Genomic DNA, 26,449 nt, shown 5'->3' with positions numbered 1-26,449 from the left:
CTGGCCATAACAACCAGAATACAAGATGGCGGGTGCCGACGGTGATGATTCTCTTTACCCTATTGCGGTGCTTATTGACGAATTAAGAAATGAAGACGTTCAGGTAGGGAATTTATATATATAGATATTAAAAATAAATAAAATGGACATTTTTCGGGCATTTATGTGAGTGAAAGGGCAGTGACAAAAACCACGCATTGTTAGCTAACTAGGTTACCTCAGAGCTAGCTTAGTGAGCCGGTTAGCTTCAAGCTAGTTAGCTAGCAACCAGTGTCGTTGAAGCAACAATGAAATATTTTGCTATTTTTGTAACTCCATCACTAATTTGTTTTTCACTATAAGCTAGTCAGGTTGTATTTGAGAAAATTAGCTTGCTAGCTAATATTAACGCTTACTTGTACATTTTACTCAGAGTCCGAATTACCCCACCGTAACTGGGGGGTACCATCATGGTCCACTATCATATCAATCGCCCCTCCTGGTCCTGTCCCGTCTCGTCGATGGAAGTCGGTGTCAATAACTCTGAACAATAATTTTTAATGTCATTAAGAAGCATGACAAACCATACAGTACTACCACAGAAGAAAAACAGCAGTATAACCTTCTTTGTCAGAACAAACTGGGTATCAACACTACAAATGAATCACATACAGTATATACACACATGCAGAACAGTCCTGCTGAATGTCTTGTTCTCTTTCGTCCTGCTGTGCCTCTCCTGTCTGCTGGGAACCCATTTTCTTTATTCACATGAACAGTGTATAAAACCTAACTGCACCTACACTTGTACTGTAATTGTCTGTAGATCTTAGTGCTAATATTTACTACTTACTCTTTTAGCACCAAACAAATGCCTGATGTCTGGCCCTTTTCTTTTCCTCATGTTTGGCCTACTGTCTCTGTGAATAAACTCAAACAGGGTACTCAGATGAAACTATGACTATCTTAAAAATAATACAAAAGGAATGGAAGTAAAAACAATAGAAAACATCCATGTACTAGGCTAGCCTACTACCTGGCTCTTTTTATGTTGCCCCCAGTCCCCAGAGGTTCTGATTGTAATTTTACATAGGCTTAGCGAGGCCTACATCAGAACTTCTTGTGCCTAATCACACACACGGGATGGGCCTATGTGTCAAATGAATTTCAGAAGGGCACAATTTATTCATGATAAAATGAGAATGGAAACATATGGAGTTCTTCTCCTTTGAAATGAGAATCATTTCTATACCACACTGTAATAAGCTTGATTTAAATAGAGACTTAGCTTATCTTGCTAACTAACGTTGGTAACTAATGTTAACGTCCATCCACTGTAGCCTTCTGGCCTCAGTGGGTAAGTAATTCAACGTATAAAGATGTGACATGAGCTGAAAGAACAAATCACTTTAATAAATGAAAGTTGTAAAATAACACATTTTCAACAGGCTAAAAATTGGTTAGCAGCTAACATTACCAATGCACGTCTTCTGCTGCAAACCACAGACTGTATAAATTGCTGCAAACCCATGGACTGTATCTGATGAATCAACTGAATACAGTGTGGACTAGAAGCTATTGCTTCTAGCGCAGGGCTTTTCAAAGTATGGGGCGCGTCTCCCCTAGGGGGCGCCAGAGTTCTTCAGGGGGGGCGCAACGTGAGGAAAAATAAACCAGAATAAGTTACTATTGCGGACATTTAGCGAACTTCAGCTAGCCTTTGCCAGAGACAAAATGGATCGATTTTTAGTACCTAAAGCTACAGTGAGTGAGGAGACAGAGTCTGGGCCAAGCAAAAAAAGAAGGAAGTATGACCACGATTATTTAAAGTTTGCATTTTCATGGACTGGATCTGAAGATGCTCCACTGCCACAGTGTGTTGTCTGCCAAGAGGTGCTAGCTAACGATGCTATGAGATTTTTAAAATGTGTAAAACAAGATGTTTAAAAAAAGCACAGATGTTTAAAATGTGTAAAAAAAGATGTTTTAATAAAGCTCATATGTTTTAAATGTGTAAAAAAAGATGCTTTCAAAAAGCACAGATGTTTAAGATGTGTAAAAGAAAAAAATAAAAATGTGTACAACACCCATTTTTTTAAATACGAATGGAACATTAAGTATAGCAACAACAAAAATTGTAAGGGAGGGCCGCTGTTGTTTATTTGCTTTCTGCGGGGGGCCTGACTCTCCCACACTTTGAAAACCCCTGCTCTAGCGCTGTGGTGACTAAAAATGGTACGGTCCACAATAGGGGTGTCTGTCTGAAATCAATTTACATTAAAATGTTCCTACAATAAGAATGCCGAATGGGAGTTGGTTTGAATTATATATTCCTTTTCACAATATCAGAAAAAATATCGGACCCCCCCAAAACTTATATTTTTGTCTCTTTGGGGGGTACTGGGTCTTCATTGGGGGGTATAGTACCCCCCGTAATTCAAACTATGATTTTACTCATGTAACGTCTTTATAAATGGGCAGCTGAGGGAGAGGACCCCTCTCTCTCTCTCTGTCCCCCACACACAAAAAAAAGGCCATTATTGGCAGCTACTGAATCACTGCAGGGCTTTTTTTCCACAGTTTTATCTTCAGGACAGGTAGGGGTATGCTTCAGTAACATAACCCGTCTGTTAACTGTATATAATGCAGAAGTTCCTGTTGTATCAACAAGGCTGTCATAAGTAATGGGATTATCCACCCACTCTGGTCCTTCAGAAACACAGGAGGTTAGAGTATGGAATCAATTTTGTGCCAAAATGTTCATACAATACTTTTGAAATATCAAACAAAAATGACAAATCAAAATACAAAAAAAAGGTCAATTTTTTTTAGACTGGCAAACAAATTATTCATGTAATCGTGCAAAATATCAGTCTACTACTCTTCAGAAACCTTTTATTTTTGTTCCGCGTCTTTCTCAGTTTTGTTTGACGTAATTTATTTTGGTTGCGATTCCAGCTTTCTCGTTTGCGCTCCCTGACTTTTTGCTTGCAGTTTTGGCACAAACTTCACGTGTGGGTGGGCTGTCCAGGAATGCATTCCCATTGGCTAACTTGTGTTTGACTGACAGCTACGCTCAGCGATTCCCCCGGAGGCTGTTGCGGCCATTTCCTACTCAGGTTTTGGCGGACTGTTTGACGAGCGACCGATCCATTGACGGTAAACAAGGATCGAGTGGACTTCAGTGGCGACTATGATATTGAATTAATTCAACAAAGTGTAAATTCAATATCATAGTCGCCACTGAAGTCCACTCGATCCTTGTTTACCGTCGATGGATCGGTCACTCGTCAAACAGTCCGCCAAGACTGATGTTTTGCACGATTACACGAATAATTTTGTTTGCCAGTCTAAAAAATTTTATTTTTTTTTTGTATTTTGATTTGTCATTTTTGTTTGATATTTCAAACGTATTGTATGAACATTTTTGGCACAAAATTGATTCCATATTAGAGAAGCAGAGGCCCAAAGGGTCGCAGGTTTGATTCTCTTGACTGGTGGGAAAAATATGAGGGGAGTTGAGTGAATAAACAGCACTTTCCCGTCCCTCTGTGTCAAGTCAAGTTTGTTTGTATAGCGCTTTTAACAATATTGTCCCAAAGCAGCTTTACAGAATCCGAATGATTCAAGACATGACCCAATTTTATCCCTAATCTATCCCCAATGAGCAAACCTGTGGCGATGGTGGCAAGGAAGAAACCTCGAGAGGAACCAGACCCAAAAGGGAACCCATCCTCACCTGGACAACAACAGACATGACTATAACGTTAAGAGTTTTAACATGAAGTCGGTTTCGTTGAGGTTATAACTCTCTTCATTGATGGAAACTTGAGTGCAAAACTGTTCGTGACAACCGCAGTCCCAAAGTTAAGAAGAAGAAACCTTTGTCACATGCACACTTCAAGCACAGTGAAATTCATCCTCTGCATTTAACCCATCTGAAGCAGTGAACACATGCGCGCACGCACCCGGGGAGCAGTCAAGGGCACTTCAGCCCAAGGCCGCCCCACGTTAGCCTAACTGCATGTCTTTGGACTGTGGGGGAAACCCACGCAGACACAGGGAGAACATGCAAACTCCACACAGAAAGGCCCTCGCCGGCTGCTGGGTTCGAACCCGGAACCTTCTTGCTGTGAGGCGACCGTGTTAACCACTATGCCACCGTGCCGCCCACCAGTTAGCAAGCCAACTGTAGCCACAAAAGCATTACTGTAAGTGTCCAGAGTGTCTTCCAAGTGTGACTTTCAGCTGTCGATATGGGGCCGTCCTCCACAGGAGTGATGTGATGAGACTCCAACCAGACATAGGGCATCAGGATGGATCAGGCAGGTCTGAGGAGCAGAAGAGGTCAGCACCTCGATCCCAGGATTGACATGTAACTCAGAGGGACAGATTTGGGGCGGGGGGGGGGGAAGAAGAGAGAGAAAACGCAGGTTGTTAGGTATGCCCAGTGTCACCTGAATAAATAGGTACAGTATACATTTTGCACTGAGTACAAGCAGGGACTCTGACAAAAATGGTTGTATCATGGCTGAGGTGTCCTTGAGCAAGGCACCTCACCCCCAACTGCTCCTCAGGCGCTGTAGCATAGCTGCCCACTGTTCTGGGTATGTGTGTGTATGCAAGCGCTCATTGCTCTGGATGGGTTAAATACGGTGGAGGAATTTCGCTGTGCTTGAGTGTACGTATGACGAAGTCATCATCTTCTGGACAAGTCTATAAATGTGGTTTGCTGACTCTGAGATAATAAATCACACCTGCATAAATCCATCGGAGGGACTGAAACCAGGTTTTCCACCATCAACCAAATGCAAAATGATGTCCCGTGGATTGTGTTTACTTGTTGAATCCATGCATGATGCAATGATCATGTTATTGATGCGTTTTGTGTTAAGTCAGGTAGGTTATATAGCCTGCATGTGATGCGGTCAGGGTGGCATCTCAAGTTCACTCGAGAACCAGAAATTCAGGGTGGAAATCATGGCCAAACTGTCATATCACAATACTTTATTTTCAAGATATTTTGACTCACAATATACTCAAGGTGTCTGTTGCGTTTTTAAAATTTATATATAAGAGAGACACCTGCCTTTCTACAGAATTGGTGGATAAATCGGTATCAGTGGAAAGCAGATTGAGCATGAGCAGCACTTTGAAAATATGTGGTTGGCTGGCTTTATGGGATTTGAAGGAAGCGCATGTTAGCCTTCTTCCTGGGTTGGTAGCTGTTGTATGAAAATTTCAAGGGAGGAAGAGTTCTTTGGCAAAAAGAGTTGCGCATTGGCTAAGACACAGTCTGAGTGATGGTAGATTTTCACTAGATGGATTATTTAGTGTGCACTAATGACAGGAGTGTGTGTGGGGGGGTTTAAATCCCCCGAATGATGAATTATGTGGAAACACTGAGGATATCCAGCGTAAAGCTGTCGCTTATCATTCCTGATTATGACACGCAGTCATCTTTAAAAAAAAAAAGTAATCTCTGATGTTCTGAAGATTTTTCCTGATATAATATTGTCTCCTTTCTGAAGTTACAGTGAGGCTTTGTGCTCTGGGAAATGAATATGCATCTCTGTCATCCAACTATTTTATTCATCAGTGCCAGAAGGTTGAATTTCATCTGTCGGTAACTGAACATCTGTTTTTTTAAAACAGTTGCGGCTGAACAGCATTAAGAAGCTCTCCACCATTGCCCTGGCTTTGGGCGTTGAGAGGACACGCACTGAACTTCTCCCTTTTCTCACAGGTAAGATTTTGAGGAATCTTACTTTCTTGAAATGCTTCATATAAACGTGTCCTTTATATGAAAGCTGGACATTCTAGTTTTGTTTCAGATTTTAAACTATATGCCACAACCAAAGTTCATCTGTTTATCATGAAGGAAAATGCACGAAATATTCTGAATATCAAAACATTGATATACGTTCTTATTAAATTCGTTTTGTATGTTCTAGATACGATCTACGATGAGGACGAAGTGCTCCTTGCTCTTGCTGAACAGCTGGGCAACTTCACCATGCTGGTCGGAGGCCCTGAATACGTGCACTGTCTCCTTGTAGGTGCCAAAACAAATCTATAACTTTCTATGATGAATGTTCTTAATATCATTGCGTATCTCATAGCCATCGTCATTGTCCCGTCTTGTCCTCAGCCGCCATTGGAGAGCCTGGCAACAGTGGAGGAGACTGTGGTGAGGGACAAAGCTGTGGAATCACTGCGGAAGATCTCCCATGAGCACTCGCCTGTGGACCTGGAGGTGCACTTCGAGCCCCTGGTAAAACGCCTGGCCAGTGGCGACTGGTTCACCTCGCGCACTTCAGCTTGCGGTCTCTTCAGTGTCTGCTACCCGCGGGTTTCCAGCACTGTCAAAGCTGAGATTCGCCAGTCAGTTGGTTTTCCTTTTTTAGCTTATTATTATTATTATTATGGATGACTAGTAGGCATGTTCTGATGATAAATGTTCTTATGCAACGCCTTGAATTTTGATTGCTCATTACATGTTTGTAACTGCTTTTTAGTCATAGAATATGAAATATGATTGATAAAATAATTTCTTAGGCACTTTCGTAACCTTTGCTCTGATGATACTCCGATGGTCCGCCGTGCTGCTGCGTCTAAGCTGGGCGAGTTTGCCAAAGTGTTGGAGTTGGATTATGTCAAGAGCGACATCATCTCTCTGTTCACTGCACTGGCTTCTGATGAGCAGGTGAGTTTGACAAGACGCTTAATAAAACCTTGAGTGTGCCTTTTAAATGTGCATCTTTGGATGTATAAGATTCTCACTATTTCCAAGTGGAGACAGACTTGGCTGAAACTTTCAAAGTCAAAAGTAAGCTCGGTTCCAGTGGTTGTTTAAATATGTGCTTGATTTCCTTATGAACGCGTCCTACAGGACTCGGTGCGTCTCCTGGCTGTGGAGGCGTGTGTTAGCATCGCCACGCTGCTGCCCCAGGAGGACCTGGAGTCTCTGGTCATGCCCACTCTGCGCCAGGCTGCTGAGGACAAGTCCTGGAGGGTGCGCTACATGGTAGCAGACAAGTTCTCTGAGGTGAGCTGCTTGAAAGTAATCTAACACTCGCACACAGTACACCCCTACTCATTCGTAGTGTTTTTTTGCATTTTCTACATTGTAGAACAAGTACTGAAGACATCAAAACTCTGAAATAACATGTACCGAGTTACGTGGAAAAACAAGTGTTAAAAACAAAATGTTTCATATTTTTGAAATTTTTTTCAAAGGGTGTTTTCACACCTGGTCCCCTTTAAAGGAACCAGACTCAGTCCTCTTTAAGTGGACCAAAAAGTGGACCAACAGAAAAAGAACTCGGTTCTTTTTGTGTTCACACTGTGAATTTATTACAAAGAGGACTGGGTTCTCTTTCTGGTCCAGTTAAGCTTTGATGGGGCCTCAGTCCTCTTTCTGTTCACATCAGGTCCTCTAGAGCCCTCAGACCCCCAGTGCACGGAATTCTGGGTAATTTTCTCTTGAATCAAAATGTCTGCTGCCATGCTTGCCCTTAGGGCTGGGCGATATGAGAAAAAATTATATCGCGATATATTTTTTCAAAATTTTCGATAACGATATATATCACGATATAAATCAAATCACCATTTTTGTATTTTCTTTAATTTTCTGCTCAAAATATGAACATTACAAATTAGTAGTTCCTTCCTAATTAACAAAAATAGCTTAACAAGCCTTCAAGTTTCACAGAACCAAAACAAACTGGATGCACATTCTTTTGTTCTTTTTGTTCAAATGAATAAACTGAAACTGAAAAATAAAAACTATATACCATGGTTAAATCATTTGTGCAAATTCTAGCAGCTTTCAGATAAACATAAAAGACATATTGACGTGTAAACCTTATGCTGCAAGGAGAAAAAAAGTGCAATCCTGTACGTCAGTGTGTTTAAGGTTTTTAAGGTTTGACTGTTTACAGGTTACGAGCGAGGAAGACAAGTCTATCCACTGTCTCAGGTTTTAAAGCTGCCCTGTGGCACGTCACAATGTTACAACAATGTAACACTTTGTTGTATGTCCGATTTTAAATATCCAAAATACCTCCACACAACCGAAGATCTCTGGCCCTTCTTTTCAACGATGTCCTCCAGGGCAGCGCTCTGACTTTCCTGTTCAGAACTCCGGTCAGTCGGCTTCTCGCTCATTTTTATAATCGCTTTGTTTCACGCTTTGTTGGAGAAATGCCGCGCTCCTGCAAACTTCACCACAGCCATGCTGTGCGTTGCTGCTACACGTGTGTGTGTTTGTGTGTGCACGCAACCTAACTTGACGTGGCTCTCTTCCAACTGATTGGTTACGTGCGGTACTGTTTAGTTATGATTGGCTGTTCGCGTGTCTGTCAAAACTTCGGATGAAGTAATTTTATTGAAGGCGTAGGCTTATCGTAGGCATATCGTACGTGTCTAATTTCTAATCGTAGAGATTTTTTATCGTGAATAACATCGTAATCGTAAAATCGCCCAGCCCTACTTGCCCTGCTGTATTCTTTGATCAAAATAGTGCGGGTTAAGGAAAATAAATGTATTCCAGCGGCTGTGGTAAGTTCCAAAAGGAAGTTGAGTTTCCCTGCTACAGTCACGTGACCAACTACGGCAAACGAAGAAGGTTAAACTACAGTGAAAAAGGCGAAGTGAACCCGGTGCGCTTTTTGTTCACAATGCGCAGATTAGGCGAACCGTACCGTTGATTTTTAGGGAACCGTACTGAGACCACCTCCTGAGGTGGTCTCAGTTCGGTTCGCTTTAAAGGGGTCTGGGTACGGTTGGAGTGTTCACATATGCGCAAAAAATGCTGAGTCATCGATCTGAGTTCGGTTAGATGGCTGAAAGGGACCAAGTGTGAAAACACCCAAAGTTGCTATCGTTTACCTTGATAATGCTTTGCACACTATTGGCATTATCTTAACCAGCATCATGAAGTAGTCAACTGTAATGCTTTTCAGTTAACAGGTGTGCCTCGTCAAAAATTAATTAGTGGATGAGTTTCTTGCTTTCTTAATGCGTTTGAGATCGAACAGTGAGCGATAATACAGTAAATAGCCCTATTCCACAACAGTAGTAATCCATATTATGTCAAGAACCACTCAAGTAAAGAGAAATGACATGACGTTCATCATTACTTTAAGACATGAAGTGTCTTTTCATTGATTGATTGATTAAAAAAAAGAAATAAAGAAAGAAAAACATTAGCCCTGTTCACACGGCACATATTTGCATCGACGCTGCACTGATGTATTTTGTTGCGATATATCTTACACCGGTGTAAATTTTGTGGAGCGTTCACACATCACAACCCTGCTTACTAGAGAGAAGCGTGTTAGCACCGGTGCAGCCCCACTTGCGGTCACACGGCAGTTTCTGCGACCGTGCTATAGTAGCAAAAACTTTATTACTATCATTTCCTTTGATAGTAATAAAGTTTTGATATTTCCTTTTATTATTATCATCATTTCCTATCATTATTACTATCATTTCCGATAGTAATAATGCGGAAATGAAATATGCGCATGCGTGAAAATGTACTTCCTTTTCCCGGTTGTCATGGCATCATCAAGCGCCGGGAAAACAACGTGGATGAAGACACCAGTGTTGCCAGATATTGCTGACTTTTTCCATCCCAAAATATGTTCAAATCCACCAAAATGCACTTAAAACTGACAATCTGGCAACACTGGAAGACACGCAGTTCTGTTGTTGTTGATATTCGCCATTTTGGAAGTGCAAAATACCAGGATGCAAAATTATGCAATGCCCGTATGTAATCAACTCTCCTCACGCGTAGCGAGTCTACCCCTGTAGCGTTCAGACGTCCCATTTTATATCGGTGCTGCCTCGCAAACTAGCATTTACTCCGGAGTAAATTTCTTAAACCACCTCCCGAGCAGGGTTAGATTTGCACCGGTTTAAGCAGCTTTCAGGGGCTACACCGGTATAACTTTGTACCGTGTGAACGCTGTACCGGGGCAGCCCCGGTGCTACACCGGAGTAAAAGTTGCCGTGTGAACACCCCTATTGAATTGTTTCCAAACATTTGACTGCTACTGTGTGTGCATACATACATATAAAATAGGTCCCCTATGGGTACATGTGGCTACTGCTTGTAAATAAAAAAAATGTTCTGATCCCATGTCCATATAATAAATATAGCATCAATGATACTCGCTTCATCTCTTGCAAGCAGCATCAGAGCGTGTAGTATTTTGCTTAGCAATTTTGTTTACTGTGTTTTGTTCGAAATGCAGCGCTGTGAACTTGATCTATTTTCAAAGCACTTGTTCATCAATTGTCTTAGAAGCATTATTTAGTACTAATGAGCACATTTTGTTTCACAAGTGTAGTGTAAAGGCTCTTAAAAAAATCAAAAGCAAATAGCAGAAGTTTGACCTTTTTAGTTTTCACGAAGGAGCTGATTTATTCCCCACATAGGACTTTTGTAATTGCAAACCGAGCAGCTCACTCGAGTTCAGCGTTGTCTTCGCTGCCTTCTGGAGTTTTTGTTGAATGGCTGGAATTCTTGGTGTAAATATCTGCCAAAAAGCTCAAAAAAACTTTGACTTTGCAGAAGGACCAAACAAAAACCGTGATAATCGGAAGGTAAATTTTCGGCTTACTTGATATTGAATCAGTAGCCTTGGCGAACCACGAGGTGAATTTCATTTATCTTTTTATCTGCCGATTATCTTCCGATACTACGAAGTTATAACAAGGTTTCTCTTATTTCGTTTCCGGTTCTGATTGGTTTCCAAAGTTTATCAAGAAGTAGAACGGGTAATTGAACTTGATCAGGATAAGTGCTGATTGGTTACGAAGTTTTGCTATTGTTCCACTCATTCTTACAACATGATGAGATGGTGGCTTCGCCACTCGTTCTTGTGTACCTTTGATAACACGAGATCAGCTGTTCATATCACGAGATCACAATTCGCCATTCTGGTGATGGTAATGCTTATGCGTAGTGCTGTATTGTTACACTCATTCTTAAAACACGATGACATGGTGGCTTTGCCTCTATGAGGCAGTAGCCACAAAAATATTAGACCTACAGTATAGGATTGAACAGACTGTAATACTGATGGAGCAGGTTGTCATATGCAATACTATAAAATAGCAATTTCTCAAGGCCTTTACACACCTGGGGTATTTTTTTTTCATATGATTAATTTGCACGTTCATATTTTTTTCAAACTGTTGTTTTTGTCATGAGTATTTTCACACACTATGAATATTATGCATTGAAAGAGTGAGATATATGTTTTTTATTTTTTCCACACCGAGGTTGATTTTTCTGAGCTTTTGTACCACAAATAAAGACCTCAGTCATGTTGTGTGGAAGAGACGTCACATGGTGATGTAGGAGACAACCGGCAAAACAGCATCAAATATAGCAGTGAGCCTCTGCCATGCACCGACGTCACTCACATCTGGGAGCTGAGCGCCTATATTTCTAGAAAGGCGTCCCCCCCCCCCCCCAATCTTGAATTGAGTGTGGTTTTTCAATTTGAGAGCAGTATTTTATTAATTTCACAATCAGATTTTGCAGTGTCCCCCCACCCCAGAAAGCCCCGCTTATGCTCAGACTGCTCTATGTGCTTGCAAATTTTCTGCTCATAGAATTGTGTGCGCTCTCATTTTCTTGTTGGACTTAAGATAGGAATAAAACTCTATTGTTTAACCCGTGAGAATACAGCACTATGAGCATTACTTTCTTTTTTGTTCTCCAACATCCTGACTCTTTAACTGTTTATTAAACTTTCCCTGTTGTAGTTTGTACCCAAAATTTCTCTTTCTTTAGAGCAAGTCTTCATCACTGCTAGATGACTCCTGAGTGAGCAAGAGTGATATTACTGATAGTTATGGCACGAAATAGAGTGCAACGTATTAAAATTCCCATCAGACTCAGCGTGCATAATTAATTTCTGTGTGAAAATTTTGCACGCAATTTCGTGTCGTATTCAGTGTGTAAAAGCCCTTACTCAGTAAGGTATTTGAACTATTGCTGGTTTAATTCTCATTTTAGGGCAAGGGTTTTTTTTTGTTTGTTTCTTTGTGCAGAGTTTATTTTAATTGCCTTTTTTCCTTTTTAGTTACAAAAGGCGGTCGGTCCAGAAATCACAAAGAACGACCTTGTGCCAGCCTTCCAGAACCTTCTAAAAGACTGTGAGGCTGAAGTGCGTGCCGCTGCTGCCAATAAAGTCAAAGGTATGACTGCCCTTGAAAGTGTTAACATTCCCTCACTGGAAACACTTCCTGCAAGTTACCAAAAGAACTGTTAGTCATTCATCCATTACTGTTTGTTTCATTTCACTGCATTTTATTCTTTGGTTCTCAGAATTCTGCGAGAATTTACCGGAAGACAGCCGAGAGACGATCATCATGAATCATATTCTTCCCTGCGTCAAGGTACATTACTCATCCAAACTATGTGCTACGTGTAGCTCTGAGACGCTGTCACATTCAAAAGTCTCTTAACGACTAGCAGCTAACATCTGACTCAGCAGCTGTCCCCAGTTAAAGCACCCGAGACGTAAATGAGATCAAATTAACCTGGTCACAGGTGTCTTAACCTTGAACTTTAGATTAACAGAATGAGGATTTGGCTGACGTGTTGAACAGTTGGTATGTTTTCAAATCCTGCAGCCGTAGGTGTCGCCTTGCTGCATACGTCTTTGCCTGCGTGTTGGTATCTGCTGTTGATTAAAACCTGAGATCAATTTATTTTTGTAGCACTTATCAATAGACATTGTCACAATGAATCAGTGTGCGAAATTAGCGCGTGCCCGGTAGCCCGATGCTATCAACTTTTTCGTTGGGCCATAAACTATAAAAAGTAGCGAGTCCGTCATGCCACAAACATTGGCCTGCCCGTGAACGTACATTTTGACGGTTTCATGCTTGTATTACTATGTCCCTTACACGACACGTCCACCTTTTGCAAGGATTGTTTTCATTGGTTATTTTGTCAGATACGTCACAAATCTGTAAAACGAAAGCGAATCAACTGCCATCTCTTAAATGAGCAGTTTATCACATTACATTTTGCCGACGTTGTGGCGCGAGATTCTACAGGAGTGCGCTTTTTCACCTTTTTGTGACAATCATGTGGAAGTTTCTGGGTTTGCCTGAGGAAAAAAGTGAAGCAGAAGAAGAAATCAAAGCTACTAAGAACTGATATGAGGAAGAAAAGCGGGGGAGGACATTTAAACCAGGTTGTCTGCAGACATACAATTGGTTGTACTCAAATACACAAAAACGGATGTTTTGCCGACCTTGCCGTTCAATTTATGGTCCGTACGCTGTTAGAAAACCCGGACTGAAAACTGACAAATATCACAAGTATGCGAATGCTCCTCTTGTGTTGGGCTCACAGAACTTCAAAAAACACACACTAGATGTGCATCAGGCATCCGAGGGTCATACATTCACACTGGCCATCGACTTTTAATGCTGGCCATGAACATTGAAAAGTTAAGAGCCCTGTTGGCCATTTCTGATTTTCAAGATATTTCACACACTGGAATTTACAGGAATTAGGAAGAAATCCTTGAGGGGACCCAAACTGAAAAGAGACCTCTGATAGATGATACGGAATAGTGGGATTATAAATCATTACTTTTTTTTTTATCTCACAGTATCGATGTGAGATTAAACACTGGGAAAAAAATGGTAAAACTTGGGCATAAACTGTTATTGAGAAGTGCAATCTTTTATCCGAATAGACTTTGGAGGGTGAGGATGGCAGTTGCTAGAGTATATGAAATGCAGAGCCATATATAGTGAAGTGATTGGCTGGTATTGATGTGTGAATAAATTGAGAGAGGCTGTGTGTCAGCCTCCTCTCAACTCTGTTTTTGAGCACCCTTGGGTTGTAGTTCAGCTGCATTGAACCTTTTAACTTTTTTGAGGAGCAGAGACTGTTTTATTTTCTCAGCATATTCTATACGTTTTAGAACGGACTGAATAACACATCGGATGAAATTATTTAGTGGTTATCTCCATTCCCCGGGCATTAAACTACTTTAAGTTTAACAAGTGTTTTTTATTTTTGATTGAGCTTAGAATCCGTGCTTGAGGACTTCAAATTAAGTTTAACTCTTAATAATTTGTTTGCTCGTTAAAACGAAAAGTTCGAGAAGAATGAATCATTCTTTCCAAGGAACGAACAAACAAATAACATGCTGATTTTCATTTGAATGGTAAAATCACAAATTTTGGTAAAATTTTCACACATTGCACCTTGTTTCTTTATTAGGTGATCACCTTCAAGGGCCTGCTAGAGTTTTAAAAGATTATGAAGTTCATTTCGGACACTTAAGGTGATGATACACGGGGTGACTTTTTGGGCAATGTTGCCAGCAACGGGCAGCCAGGTGAGACACGGGGCAACTAATTGGAACAACAGACAATTCGCAACAGACAATTGGCAATAACCAATCAGATAAGAGTGAGTCTGTTGCCAGGGAGACAGACACTGTAAAGATGGAGACACATTTGCAGCTGTCACTTTTGTCTTGGTTTCAGCCTTTATTTTGCTCAAGCATTAGCCTAGTAAACTAGACCCACCCACCTAGCGGCCAAAAATATTTTTGCCTAGCGAGTGGGTCTAGCCTCGCACCATATAAACAAAAACACCCCGGGTATCAAATCGTGCCCGCCAATCACAACGCAAGGTTTTTATTTGGATTCTTTGGGCGGGCTTTTGCAGGAGTGACGACAAAGCTGCGCGACGCTGGAGAAAGCACAGCAGGAAAGATGGCTACGGGCTAGAGAACAGTGCGCGTTTGACTCCGCTTTGGAATCAGTTTTAGAAGAATTAGACTTGGAGTTTTCGTTGAAACATGAGCAGGAAGAGGCTCTCCACTCATTCCTTTTCAAGAAGGACGTTTTTGCTGTTTTGCCGACCGGCTATGGCAAAAGTCTGATCTACCAGCTGGCTCCGCTCGTAGCCAAAAGGATGGGGCTAGTTTGTGCAGTACGAAGAATTAATAAACAGCTTTGAAACATTACTTTTTAATTTGTTTCTTATTTTCCCGTTATTTTAAATTTAAGGGAAATTATTTCACCAAACACCACTAAATAAAAACTCTCAAAAACAGTTTAAGCAAACCCTTGAAAAACACTTGGAAAAAAAATGAGTATGTGGTACAGACTCCAAACTTGTGGTCATTATCTCCAAACTTCTGAATATCTAGAAGCTGTTTATTAATTAATACGCATTTTGAAAAATTATTTATTTCAAGGCCTCCCCCACTGCTTTCTGTCGCTCTGACTACGTCACAGTCACTGTTGCACTGATTGGTCAGAGCGTTGGCCTATACGCACAGAGACAGTTTGAAAGACAGCGGTTTGTTCCTCCTACCCCCTTCGGAAATGTCTACGGATCGAGGCCAGACTAAATATTCACGTTTAGTCTGGCTTGCCAGGCTACTCAAGTATCACTTGTGGAAAAAAACTGAATAGATACTCTGGTCAGAAGATAATTTTGCCATTATTTTAACGTTTATAAGTCAAAACCACATTCTGTTAATAACAAACGCTTTAAATCTCTTTAAAAATGTTGCTAGCCTCAATCACATATGCTATAACTAATAACATCACAAAAACAATCATTTAATTCTCATCTCCGCAAAAAAGAAAAACGGGCATGAATGAGGAGATGACTGCTGAAGAGGAAAACAGGCTGACAGAGCTCCTGAAAGGCTTTTTTTTCCCTCTTTTAGATCCCAAAGTTTGTACTGTTTTGCCCTCGGGTTCCACAAGTAGTCGTGCTCTGTATATGAATTGGATCAGGCGATAAGTTAGACAATCTCTATTGCAACTCGTAGAAAAAAAAAATCATGAGCTGTCCATCACTTTTAACTTGATGCAAGAGAGCTAACGTTATCCCTACATAGCTCGCAATAACTTTCAGCTGACAATGTTAGCAAAAACCACTGCTAATTAGCTAAATCCCATTCAATCTCTATGGAGCGGTGGTTAGCTAATGGCAGTTTACATTTGGCTGAAAAAAAAATCGATGTCTTAATTAAAACCTGAGCACATAAAACCAACAGACATCTATTTTTCTAAGCATTTGATTTAGATAAATTCACCACTTTGGGTTTAAACAACTTACTGGCATAAAAAGATACAAGTTGTCTCTCTTTTTCTTCACTGCTGGAAACGTTGCATTTTTTGTTGAAAATTTCAGAAACTTTCAGGTGGGCATGTGATTTGCTGGTAGCACTCTGATTTGGATGAACTTAAAAAGTTGCCCAAAACAGTCAGAATTGTTCAGATAGAAATTATGTTGCCCGATCTCAATGGGAAAGTGTCGAAGCACAATTGCCCTGTAACACTGCTCGAAAAGTTGCCTTGTCTATCACCACCTTTAGAAGCATTTCTGATGAAGCATTCACCATTGTAACCAAGTGATAATCATTTTTTGGTTGAATTCATGAAAGGAATTGGGGGATGCACTGGCCAGTCGAATGATTTAATGTTAAAGTGACTCTTAAATGTGAAGCTGAAAATAAAAGCTAAGACTAGTGGCATTATTTAATGGTAATAATATGAATCACAGTCATCTCTGAAGTTGGAACAAAGTTGAACTAAATGCGTCATTGCTAAATAGCGTCGCAGCTTCACTGCCTGTCATTAATGTGGGCTGTGTTCCGGTGTTCTCTATAATTTCAATTAAATCCTGTACATGTCTAATTGCAGGGGCATTATTTCATTTAGTCCTAATTACTGGTGTGATATGAGATGTGGGGGATGTGAATGTTTGATTTTTACAGCTGTCAGATATCATTAACACTTGGTGCATGTCTGTAGGAACTGGTTTCAGACACGAATCAGCACGTCAAATCGGCTCTGGCCTCTGTGATCATGGGTTTGTCCACCATCCTGGGCAAGGACAACACCATCGAGCACCTGCTTCCTCTCTTCCTCGCCCAGCTCAAAGATGAGGTAAGGACTTCAGATCAGAGTGCTACAGCTTGTGTGTGTGTATGGGGGGGTTTTGCCCAAGACCAGACCAGACCACCATGAGGAGAAATGAGCGTCCTGTATAACTGGCCACTTTGATCCTGCAGGGAGCCTTGAAGTGATAGATGAATGGATGAGTGCTGTGTAGTTTTCTCTCTTTTCATCTTGTATTGCTCACTGCGGTGTTTGCATTGTATCTGTCCTCCTTAGCCGAGTCTTTGAACATAAACTCATTCCCCACCTTTTTATACCCCCGCTCCGAAGGAGAGGTGTATACTGGTTTACCTCTGTCCATCCGTAACCCCCTTTTTCTCAGCAACCACAAATCATAGCCACTTGGTACCAAACTTCAGCTTGTGGTTCTATACCGTGTGTACCGTTTTCAGGTCTGTCGCACATCAACTTCCTGTTTACCAACTGAATGTATTTACGAAACATATAGCGTGGATTTACAAAATTTTTATAACACTTTTTTTCCCAGCAACTACAAATCACAACTGCTTGATATTTAGTACCAGGCTTCAGCTTGGGGTTCGATACCGTGTGTACCGTTTCAGGTCTGTCGCATATCGGCTTCCTGTTTACTGACTGAATGTATTTACAAAACATATAGGGTGGATTTTGACACTATTTCAAGAAGCAAAATGACCGTTTACCAGGATGCTATTTGAAATCCCTGAGGAGAACACTGCACTTGTTTCAGGGTTAATTATTTGTTGAAGTCAGCATTCATAATAAGTGTCCTATTCCTTCAATTGCTTGCATTCTGATATAAGTGAGAGCGGCGGGATGCGTAAGTGAGCAGTAGCTCAAAGTTGATCTTGTTACTCCTGTGTTTTATTTATTTATTTTTAAACAACATACACTACCGTTCAAAAGTTTGGGGTCACCCAGACAATTTTGTGTTTTCCATGAAAAGTCACACTTTTATTTCCCACCATAAGTTATAAAATGAATAGAAAATATAGTCAAGACATTTTTCTGGCCGTTTTGAGCATTTAATCGACCCCACAAATTAATGTGATGCTCCAGAAACTCAATCTGCTCAAAGGAAGGTCAGTTTTATAGCTTCTCTAAAGAGCTCAACTGTTTTCAGCTGTGCTAACATGATTGTACAAGGGTTTTCTAATCATCCATTAGCCTTCTGAGGCAATGAGCAAACACATTGTACCATTAGAACACTGGAGTGAGAGTTGCTGGAAATGGGCCTCTATACACCTATGGAGATATTGCACCAAAAACCAGACATTTGCAGCTAGAATAGTCATTTACCACATTAGCAATGTATAGAGTGGATTTCTGATTAGTTTAAAGCGATCTTCATTGAAAAGAACAGTGCTTTTCTTTCAAAAATAAGGACATTTCAGAGTGACCCCAAACTTTTGAACAGTAGTGTACATTTGTCTTCTGTCTCTTCTAGTGTCCAGAGGTGCGTCTGAATATAATCTCTAATCTGGACTGTGTGAATGAGGTCATTGGGATCCGGCAGCTCTCCCAGTCTCTCCTCCCTGCTATTGTAGAGCTAGCAGAAGATGCCAAGTGGAGAGTGCGGCTAGCCATCATTGAATACATGCCACTTCTGGCCGGCCAGCTGGTGAGTTTCAGTTTCTCTGAACACGACTAACGTTGATTCCCAACTATCCTACTGCATTTTTAGCTTTATTTTAAGCAGACTTTTACAATTTATGGAAACCTTTTTTTTTTTTTTTTTTTTTTAATTTATGCTAATTGACTGGAAACAAGCAATCACATACGATGAAGAATGTCCTGTATATACACACACTGCCTGACCTGATCGAGAGTGGCCAAACTTGATTATAGAGAGGCAATAGAGATCTTGCAGTCACGTGACCGGAAAGTACACAACCGCCATCTTGTCGGTCAAAAACACCGCTGAATACTGCTGCACTCGTGTACAGAATGGATCAATTTCAACCGACGGACTACACGGCTCATTTTTCTAATGAACAGATAACTAGATATATGTCTAAAATAAACGATCTACAGATTTGTGACCCTTATGGCTTACCGGACGGAGTTTTCACGACCAGATTTTGAACTGCCAGCGGAATACCCGGACGTGTATAATTACCTCATTAACTTTCCCTCGCTGTTCAGTGGTGAAGCACTGCGTGCTTATAAATCTCTGGACAGTTATCTTTACAGAAATTCAGGATTTGTCAGCGACTCAGATGTGGCATCTTGTAAACAAGAATCATCATTGGATGGGTAAGTCACTTAAGTATTGAGTATAGCACTGACCAGCCGATTACAGAATAGAATAAGGTAATTCCAGCTGTAATTCCAAATCGTCCGTCTTGTTTACATGGATCTGGCGTTGGAGAGGTAGAGGCTTGGCAGTGGAGATTTGAGTAGCTGTTTTCTGAGCTTAGTCAACAGGCCGGCTCTGCCTGCAGCCTCGCTTTTGCTCCGCTCCCGGCGCCGCCTCCTTCGCTTTGCTTCCGATAACAATCCACGGAGACCCCGCTGGTCTCGCTATCTCGTCCGGAATGTTTTTTTTTTTTCTCGTCCGGAATGTTGTGCATGCGATGGAAATCGCTACAAACCGTCATTTTCTGCTGGAAACCAATGTCCAGTAAGTCCATACGGTTGTAGTGGATATTGAAGTCCGGTACAGACGAACAACACGCAAAAATACACACAAAAAACATAAAAAACGTGCACAGGTAGGGAGAGCTTGTAGCCGCAGCCGTTGTAGTAGAATTGTATGTAGTAGGGTTTTCCAGAAGAAAAGGTAGAAGTAAAAGCAGAAGTAGAAGGCGGAATATGGCGTTTGACCGACAAGATGGCGTCTGTCACAATCTGGATCGGCTGTGACGTCACATGCAAGTGCTCCATTGAACTTTTTTGGACCTCTCTTTTTAGGAAATCATTGCATTGTCAATTGATTATGCCAGTGATGCCGATCACTTGTGCCTTTAGGGTGTGGAGTTCTTTGACGAGAAACTGAATTCCCTGTGCATGGCGTGGCTCGTCGACCATGGTATGTAAACCCTCCTTCAGTGACCTCTGAATACGTATCTATAAACCTAAAGAGTTTGACTTGATGAGCTTTGGCTGCTGCTTTCTAAATATCGACAGGCCTCATGAGGTCCATGTTTGTATCATATTAGCATTCTAGCACAGTGGGAACCTCTAAAGCCTTTTTCTTTTCAAAATTATCCTGGTTTGCATTTGAAAAGCAGCTCTAGCCTCCTGTAGAGCTTCAAGCAGACGTCTGTTAATGCGTTTTGCTTTACCAGGCCATACTCGATGTCTCAAATTATGTAATGGTAATGAGTAATGCATTTAATTTACAAGTGGTGCAGGGGTTTGAAAACGTGGTTCTATTCACTGAATCCAGGTAATAGACTGAGAAGGTGGTTTGGTAGGCAAGAGATGGCAAGTGATTGATTTATAAACTTTATGATTTGATGATGATGTGGAACATCCATGAGACATGCTAGTTCCTGCAGGCTTTCGTCTAAACGGGGGAACAGGGGCGCTGCGCCCTCTTACTCTCGGCATGCGCCCCCTTACCGACTCCGTGAAAACATCCCAGCAACACTACGTGACAATGTGTCTGATCATCAAATACGTTATAATTGCTCCAAAAATATTCCAATCATAGTAGATACACCGCCAGACGGTGCAAAAACAATCCGAATTGGCGTTTTCCAGACTGAGGCGCCATGTTGTTTAGTTGTTTACTTGTCGCGGCTGCTCTCGCGAGATTTGACATGGGTTACTACAAGGTCAGCTGACTTGTAGAGCGAGATTTCTCGAGACTGAATGACCTTTCACCCACCGGCGCCGGAGCTTTTGACAGAATGTCCCGTTGGAGCATTTTTCAAAGGCTTTGCACGGTGGGGGTGGACAACCAGCACCATCCCCCCCCCGCTTCGCTCCCTCGCCATGGTGAGCGCCCTCATACTAAATTTTTCTAGAAAAAACCCTGGTTCCTGTAATTTATCTTGTTATAACCTGTACAAACAGTAGTTCTTTTACCTGTGTTTTTCTTTCTCTCGACATTAATAATACCAAAAAAACCCCACAACCCCAAAGTCTTGGTCATGTGACCAAGAAACCAGAATGTGCAATAATCTGTCCTGAAGATGCTTCCATGGGAGAAAACATACTGGCCATGACAAAGTGCTGACAGTGGAGACTCCTTCCATAAATGTTAAATAAATTCCACCTCACAAAGTTTTACTCTGTCAACTATTAAATTCTTTGTTAAATAACAGTAGCTAAATGAACATCATCCGATCAGTCAGATTCAGGATTTCAGGCTAATGAAACATTTTGATTGACTTTGCACCAGGCAGTGAAAATTATAACATGGGATCATACATTTGGAAGTGTTTTGTTTGCTTATGAAGATGTGAATAGTATTTGATCAGTGAAAGTTCAGGTCCTAGTATGAGGTGTATGTCAATGCTTTGAGATTTTGTCTTCATAACTAAAAGCTTGTGTGTGACACAGTATACGCCATCCGAGAGGCAGCTACCTGCAACTTGACGAAGCTGGTGGAGAAGTTTGGTGCAGAGTGGGCTCAGAACACTATCGTACCCAAAGTGCTGGGAATGGCCAACGACCCCAACTACCTGCATCGTATGACCACGCTCTTCTGCATCAATGTGCGTACTTGCTAACACAATCACTCACTGACTCATCTTTGGTTACTGTAGCAACTGCCCCAAGGTTTTAGCACCTTTAACAGGAAGCTGTATCTGTGCTAGTGTTCTGTGTCGTCTGTTTAAAGTGAGTAGGTCTTCGTTCTCCTTTAGTCTGTCGGTGACTCATTGGTTTGTGCCGTCGCCACAGCCGAGTGCCCAGTGACTAACCCCCTTACAGGATGTGACAAGTACAGCCGGTTTACGCAAGCACTAACGTGTGTCTTATTCAGGCTCTGTCAGAGGCGTGCGGTCAGGAGATCACCACCAAGCACATGCTCCCCGTCGTCCTGAAAATGTCCAACGATCAGGTGGCTAACGTGCGCTTCAACGTGGCCAAGTCTCTGCAGAAGATCGGTCCTGTTCTGGACAGCAAGTACGTCTTCCTGTACATTTCTTTTGTGTTCCCTTTTTGGAAATGACCAAACGAGACCCCTTTTAAAAACTCTTGATTCGTCGTTTGTCTTTTGCCAGCTCTCTGCAGACTGAGGTAAAGCCGGTGTTGGAGAAATTGGCTGCAGACCAAGACATTGACGTCAAATACTTTGCCCAAGAGGCCATAAGTGGTAAGTTTGAAGTATTGATTTAAAGGAATAGTTTGGTGAAACTCCTGTTCTTTTATTTTTAATTCAATAAATAAAAAACAACTGTGCCCTCAGTGTACAATCGGCGACGACATGTTTGGTGCTCGGAGTTTGCTTCGTCAGTTATTAAAAGTCTCATTTGGTGTAGAAATTCTGAATACGATTAAGCAAACGCATGTACTACTACTTCAGTTCTCACAGAGAACTGGTGATTGGTTTATACAGTGTACCTTGTGTTAGTCTTTAAAAATACACACAGTTTCTTTGTTGGTTAACAGTATAAAGATATAGTGCCTGCCATTTTGGACCAACTAGTCACTTTTTTGTTTGGTGTCGTTACACGCTTGATGGCTGTGATTAAGCCTCGGTCACAACCGGCCGTACGTGCTCCTACGGCTGGTCTACGTGCAAAAAACGCACGGAGAGCGCGCGTGTGACGTGCTGATTTTCGAGCCGCAGATCGGCCGCAGAGGTTCTTTGTCATGTCAAACAAACTCTACGGGCGCTTACGTTTTTTTCAGGTTGCAAGACAAACTTACGGCCAACGTGCGTCTTTCTCCATGAACAAAAAAAACACAGCGATTTGGGAAACGCCAAAAATCGTACGTCCGGTTGTGACCTAGGCCAGTGGTTCTCAAACTTTTTTCACCAAGTACCACCTCAGAAAATACTTGGCTCTCCAAGTACCACCATAATGACCAACATTAAAATACAGTAGCGTAGTAAGTCTAAGTATTCATTAAAAACAAGGCGGAGGTTTTATTGAACAAGTATATTTAATATTGTTGGCCACTGTAACATTACACACAGTACTTTGAACAGTAACACTGTGTTTAAATATAGGAAAATAAAACACTGTACTTAAATAATGAATCAAATAAAATTAATTGCACATAAAAGTTTAACTCTCTGGCAGCTTTCTCTCCACACATGATATGTGTCATCTCTTTGGCTAATGGTAAACACAGCAGTTCCCCGATTGTGTGCGGCTTACCGGCTCTGGCGATCAGGAGGCTGGCGCGATATGAAGCTTCCTGTGCTTTGGCTACGGGTGTACCATAGGACAGAATGGTGGACTTGGACTGCTTCAGTTCATCATGTTTTTGTAAAAAAAAAAAATCCATTGGTTTGTCCTTTAGTGCTGTGTGTTTGGTTGTAAGATGCCGTTTGAGATGCGACGGTTTCATGGACTCATTGCTCAGAACGTCCCCGCATACAACATACTGCGGCCTGGGCGGCTCCTCTATCCCGCTCCAAATGAATCCCAGTTTTATGTATTTTTCGTCAGACTTCCTCCTCACTGGTTTCTGCCGTTTGCTAGCAGTTCTGGGGCTGTTTTTGCCACGGTCGTTAGCATCTGCGCTCGGCTCACACACGTCCTCTTCAGTTCTCCCTCTCTCTTGATCCACGCTCCCATTCGCGGATTTAAGCCACGACAGTAATTTTGTCGTACTCGTCATAATTAGCAAAGCCACCTCCACCTTTTCCCATCACAGCCTAGTCTACCAATGGCGGATAACCGTCTGTCAGCGGAACCGGCGGGAATGCGTATGTATGCTACGTATGGCTACCCAGAAGCACTTGCAAACTTTTTTAAATTATTAACTTAATTTGTATTTCCTTTCATTTTCTTGTCATCGGTTGATCAGATGTTTTCATCCATTCGGATATTATGGATAGTATTTCACTTTTTTTAAAATTTATATTTAATTAAGTGATTCTTTGGCATACCACTAGAATGGAGCCCGCGTACCACTAGTGGTACGCGTACCACAGTTTGAGAATCTCTGACCTAGGCTTTACACTGCTGTTTTATAACAAAGTGCAAAGTAAAGTATTTTGGTTGAGACAGAGCTTCATTGGCTTTAGAAGAAGCAGTCTTCTTTTGGTCACATGTATGCTCAAGCACAGTGAAATTCCTCTCTTGCATCGAACCCGTCTGAAACATGAGCACGCATGCGCACACACCCAGGGCAGCGGGCAGCTATGCTACAGCCCCCGGGGGAGCAGTTGGAGGTTAGGTGCCTTGATCAAGGGCACTTCAGCCATGATACAGCAGGAGGGGAAAGTGTTTTTCATTCACTCAGCTCCCCTCACATTTTTCTTGCTGGTCCCAGGAATCGAACTGGTGACCCTTTGGGCCCAAGGCTGCTTCTCGAACCTTCAGTTCAAGGCTGCCCACATGCCTTTAGTTCTGGCATTTAAAAATACATGATTGTCTCAGTTAATTAATTTCATTTTATGTATTGGTAAGTGGATAAATTTTTGTTCCTATAATGTAGCCTGTGATTCTTTAGATTTTAGTGTCCTGCATACATGAGATTTGCTGTATGCATGCATGCTGTATTTATTTCTATAATTATTTCTGTTCTTTATGCAGTTCTTGCCTTGGCCTAATGGAGCCCGTGCTGAACTCCCCATCTCAAGCTGACCTTCACCACCATTACCATCCAGGATCATTCTCATTGGACTGTTAAGATAGGAGGCGTGTTGTTTGTCCCTCTGGTATGGACGTGTGGGAGAGGAAGCTCTGCTTTTCTCAGTGTTTAGGTTTGACTGTGCGTCTCCCCCTTTCTTTATCTCTCTCTCTGAGCCTCGATTGATCCTGAACATCTCACTCACTCACCCTGCAGTTTGAAGGTGGTTGGAGATGGGATGTACAAAACACACACGTCACAGTACCTTTACAGTTAATTAGTGTAATCTCCCTTCACTGGCAGCACTTTTAAATGTTGTCCTACTAAACGAACTGTTGTGACTTACTAGACTGTGTAACTGTCTTTTAGGAGGAACTTATGATGATGACCTAGAATTCCCAGTAATAATGCTACCCTTTCTAGTTTCCGAGTGCAAGCATGTGGGCAGTAGTGATTCGGAGCTTGCATGGCTTGCTTGAGTCTAGCCCCGTGCATGTCCGTGTCTGGACTGATAGAACTGCTGTTAGCATTTAGCATCCATGTCTCACTTCGCTGCTAATGATTCTCAAGCCCTGGTTCCTCAAAGCGTTGGCTGAATTGTTTCCATACTACGCAATGCTATCATATTCCAGCTCTGTCAGAAATTTTAGAAGGATTTATTGCTTATCCTTTCAAAAGGGACCATTTATAAATATTTTCCTCTTGTTGCAGTAATCCAGAGGACAGTAGTTCCCAATGTATGAATCACAACGTTCTCTGCTATTCTGTGCCATCAACCATACTAAACCTCTTCCAAAAAAAAAAAAACCCCTTCCCTTGTGTGTTTATATTAAACTGATCGATGTAGTGCTTTGATCCTTGATTCCTCAGCTTCTGCATGACCCTCCTTGCTCAAAGGTGAACTCTGCTGCAGTAGGGAGAGCTTCATTAGCAACAGGATAAACGTTATGGGTCAAATCCACTTTTAAGCAACACGCTCTCAGTTTAATGTGGTTGCTTTGCCAATGGAACTTTCCTCTTCAGCTTCAGAAAACGGTCTGCAGCCCCCTTTCGTCGTCGTGAATCGTCGTCAGAATGTGCTTTTGGTTTTATATGAACGTCAACTCATGCTGTCCTTTAACGGCGCAGAGAATCAATAAAGAATCTGACACAAACCAGTTTTGCCTTCAGGATGTGAGCTTTCTTCAGTGTTATCACATTTTATTCTGAGAATTTGGGAAATATTATCTGCCACACATGAGAATGGATTATATTAGGCTGTCTACCTGGGGGGTTTTTTGGTCACAAAGGTGGGAATATTCTATTTCAGTTAAAATATAGCTGATTTATAGTTTTGATGTAAAGCTTATTTAATTAGGACTACAATCTGTCTTGCCAGTTTTGAGTTTTTGTGTGTGCGCCCCCCCCCCCCCGAACCCGTGTCACTATGCCAGGTTTTATAATGGATTTAAATTCCTCAGACTAAATTAGAAACCTGCTGTTTAATTCCCGATGGCATTCTAGAAAAAGGTCATCAGGACATACGTTAACGATTTATTTTCAGAGATCAATTGTTGCTTTTTTCAGCAGCAACATACAACAAGCTCAGTGAACGCTTATGAGCTTTTGTTCTGTCGAGGCCAGTGTGTGTGTGTGAGTGAGAGTGAGAACATCCAGCTGCTGGTGCATCACGACTCTCCTTTTGGAGTGTCACTCTGTGCGTCTATTTAAAGAAAACTGTTGGATCTGGTTGCTTTTGTTTGGCCATGCGCTGCATGCACATTTAATGATGCGTTCAGAAAATCTTTCTTGGGGAAAATTGGAGGTA

The 26,449-nt window shown here is 41.7% G+C and overlaps 1 protein-coding gene across 1 annotated transcript; it reads left to right on the top strand.

Annotated features, from left to right (window-relative positions):
* On the top strand, positions 1-25,799 carry ppp2r1ba (protein phosphatase 2, regulatory subunit A, beta a). Its single transcript, XM_060913434.1, has 15 exons — positions 1-103; positions 5,635-5,725; positions 5,934-6,034; positions 6,131-6,363; positions 6,538-6,685; positions 6,872-7,027; positions 12,087-12,201; positions 12,332-12,402; positions 16,813-16,947; positions 18,386-18,559; positions 19,909-19,969; positions 21,451-21,605; positions 21,875-22,017; positions 22,116-22,207; positions 24,606-25,799. The coding sequence occupies exons 1-15, from the start codon at positions 26-28 to the stop codon at positions 24,620-24,622; spliced, it is 1,770 nt and encodes a 589-aa protein (XP_060769417.1). The 5' UTR covers positions 1-25; the 3' UTR covers positions 24,623-25,799.
* Positions 25,800-26,449: the final 650 nt, after the last annotated feature.

This window comes from Neoarius graeffei, chromosome 28, assembly GCF_027579695.1.
Source record: "Neoarius graeffei isolate fNeoGra1 chromosome 28, fNeoGra1.pri, whole genome shotgun sequence".
NCBI lineage: Eukaryota > Metazoa > Chordata > Actinopteri > Siluriformes > Ariidae > Neoarius > Neoarius graeffei.
This window is presented reverse-complemented; position numbering and strand designations above follow the sequence as displayed.

Bases quoted from the DNA above. Each gene is read 5' to 3' on its own strand.
- ppp2r1ba (XM_060913434.1), top strand. From the start codon at position 26: ATGGCGGGTGCCGACGGTGATGATTCTCTTTACCCTATTGCGGTGCTT. The intron at 6,686-6,871 runs GTGAGTTTGACA...CGCGTCCTACAG, and splicing joins CACTGGCTTCTGATGAGCAG to GACTCGGTGCGTCTCCTGGC. The intron at 19,970-21,450 runs GTATGTAAACCC...TGTGTGACACAG, and splicing joins GGCGTGGCTCGTCGACCATG to TATACGCCATCCGAGAGGCA.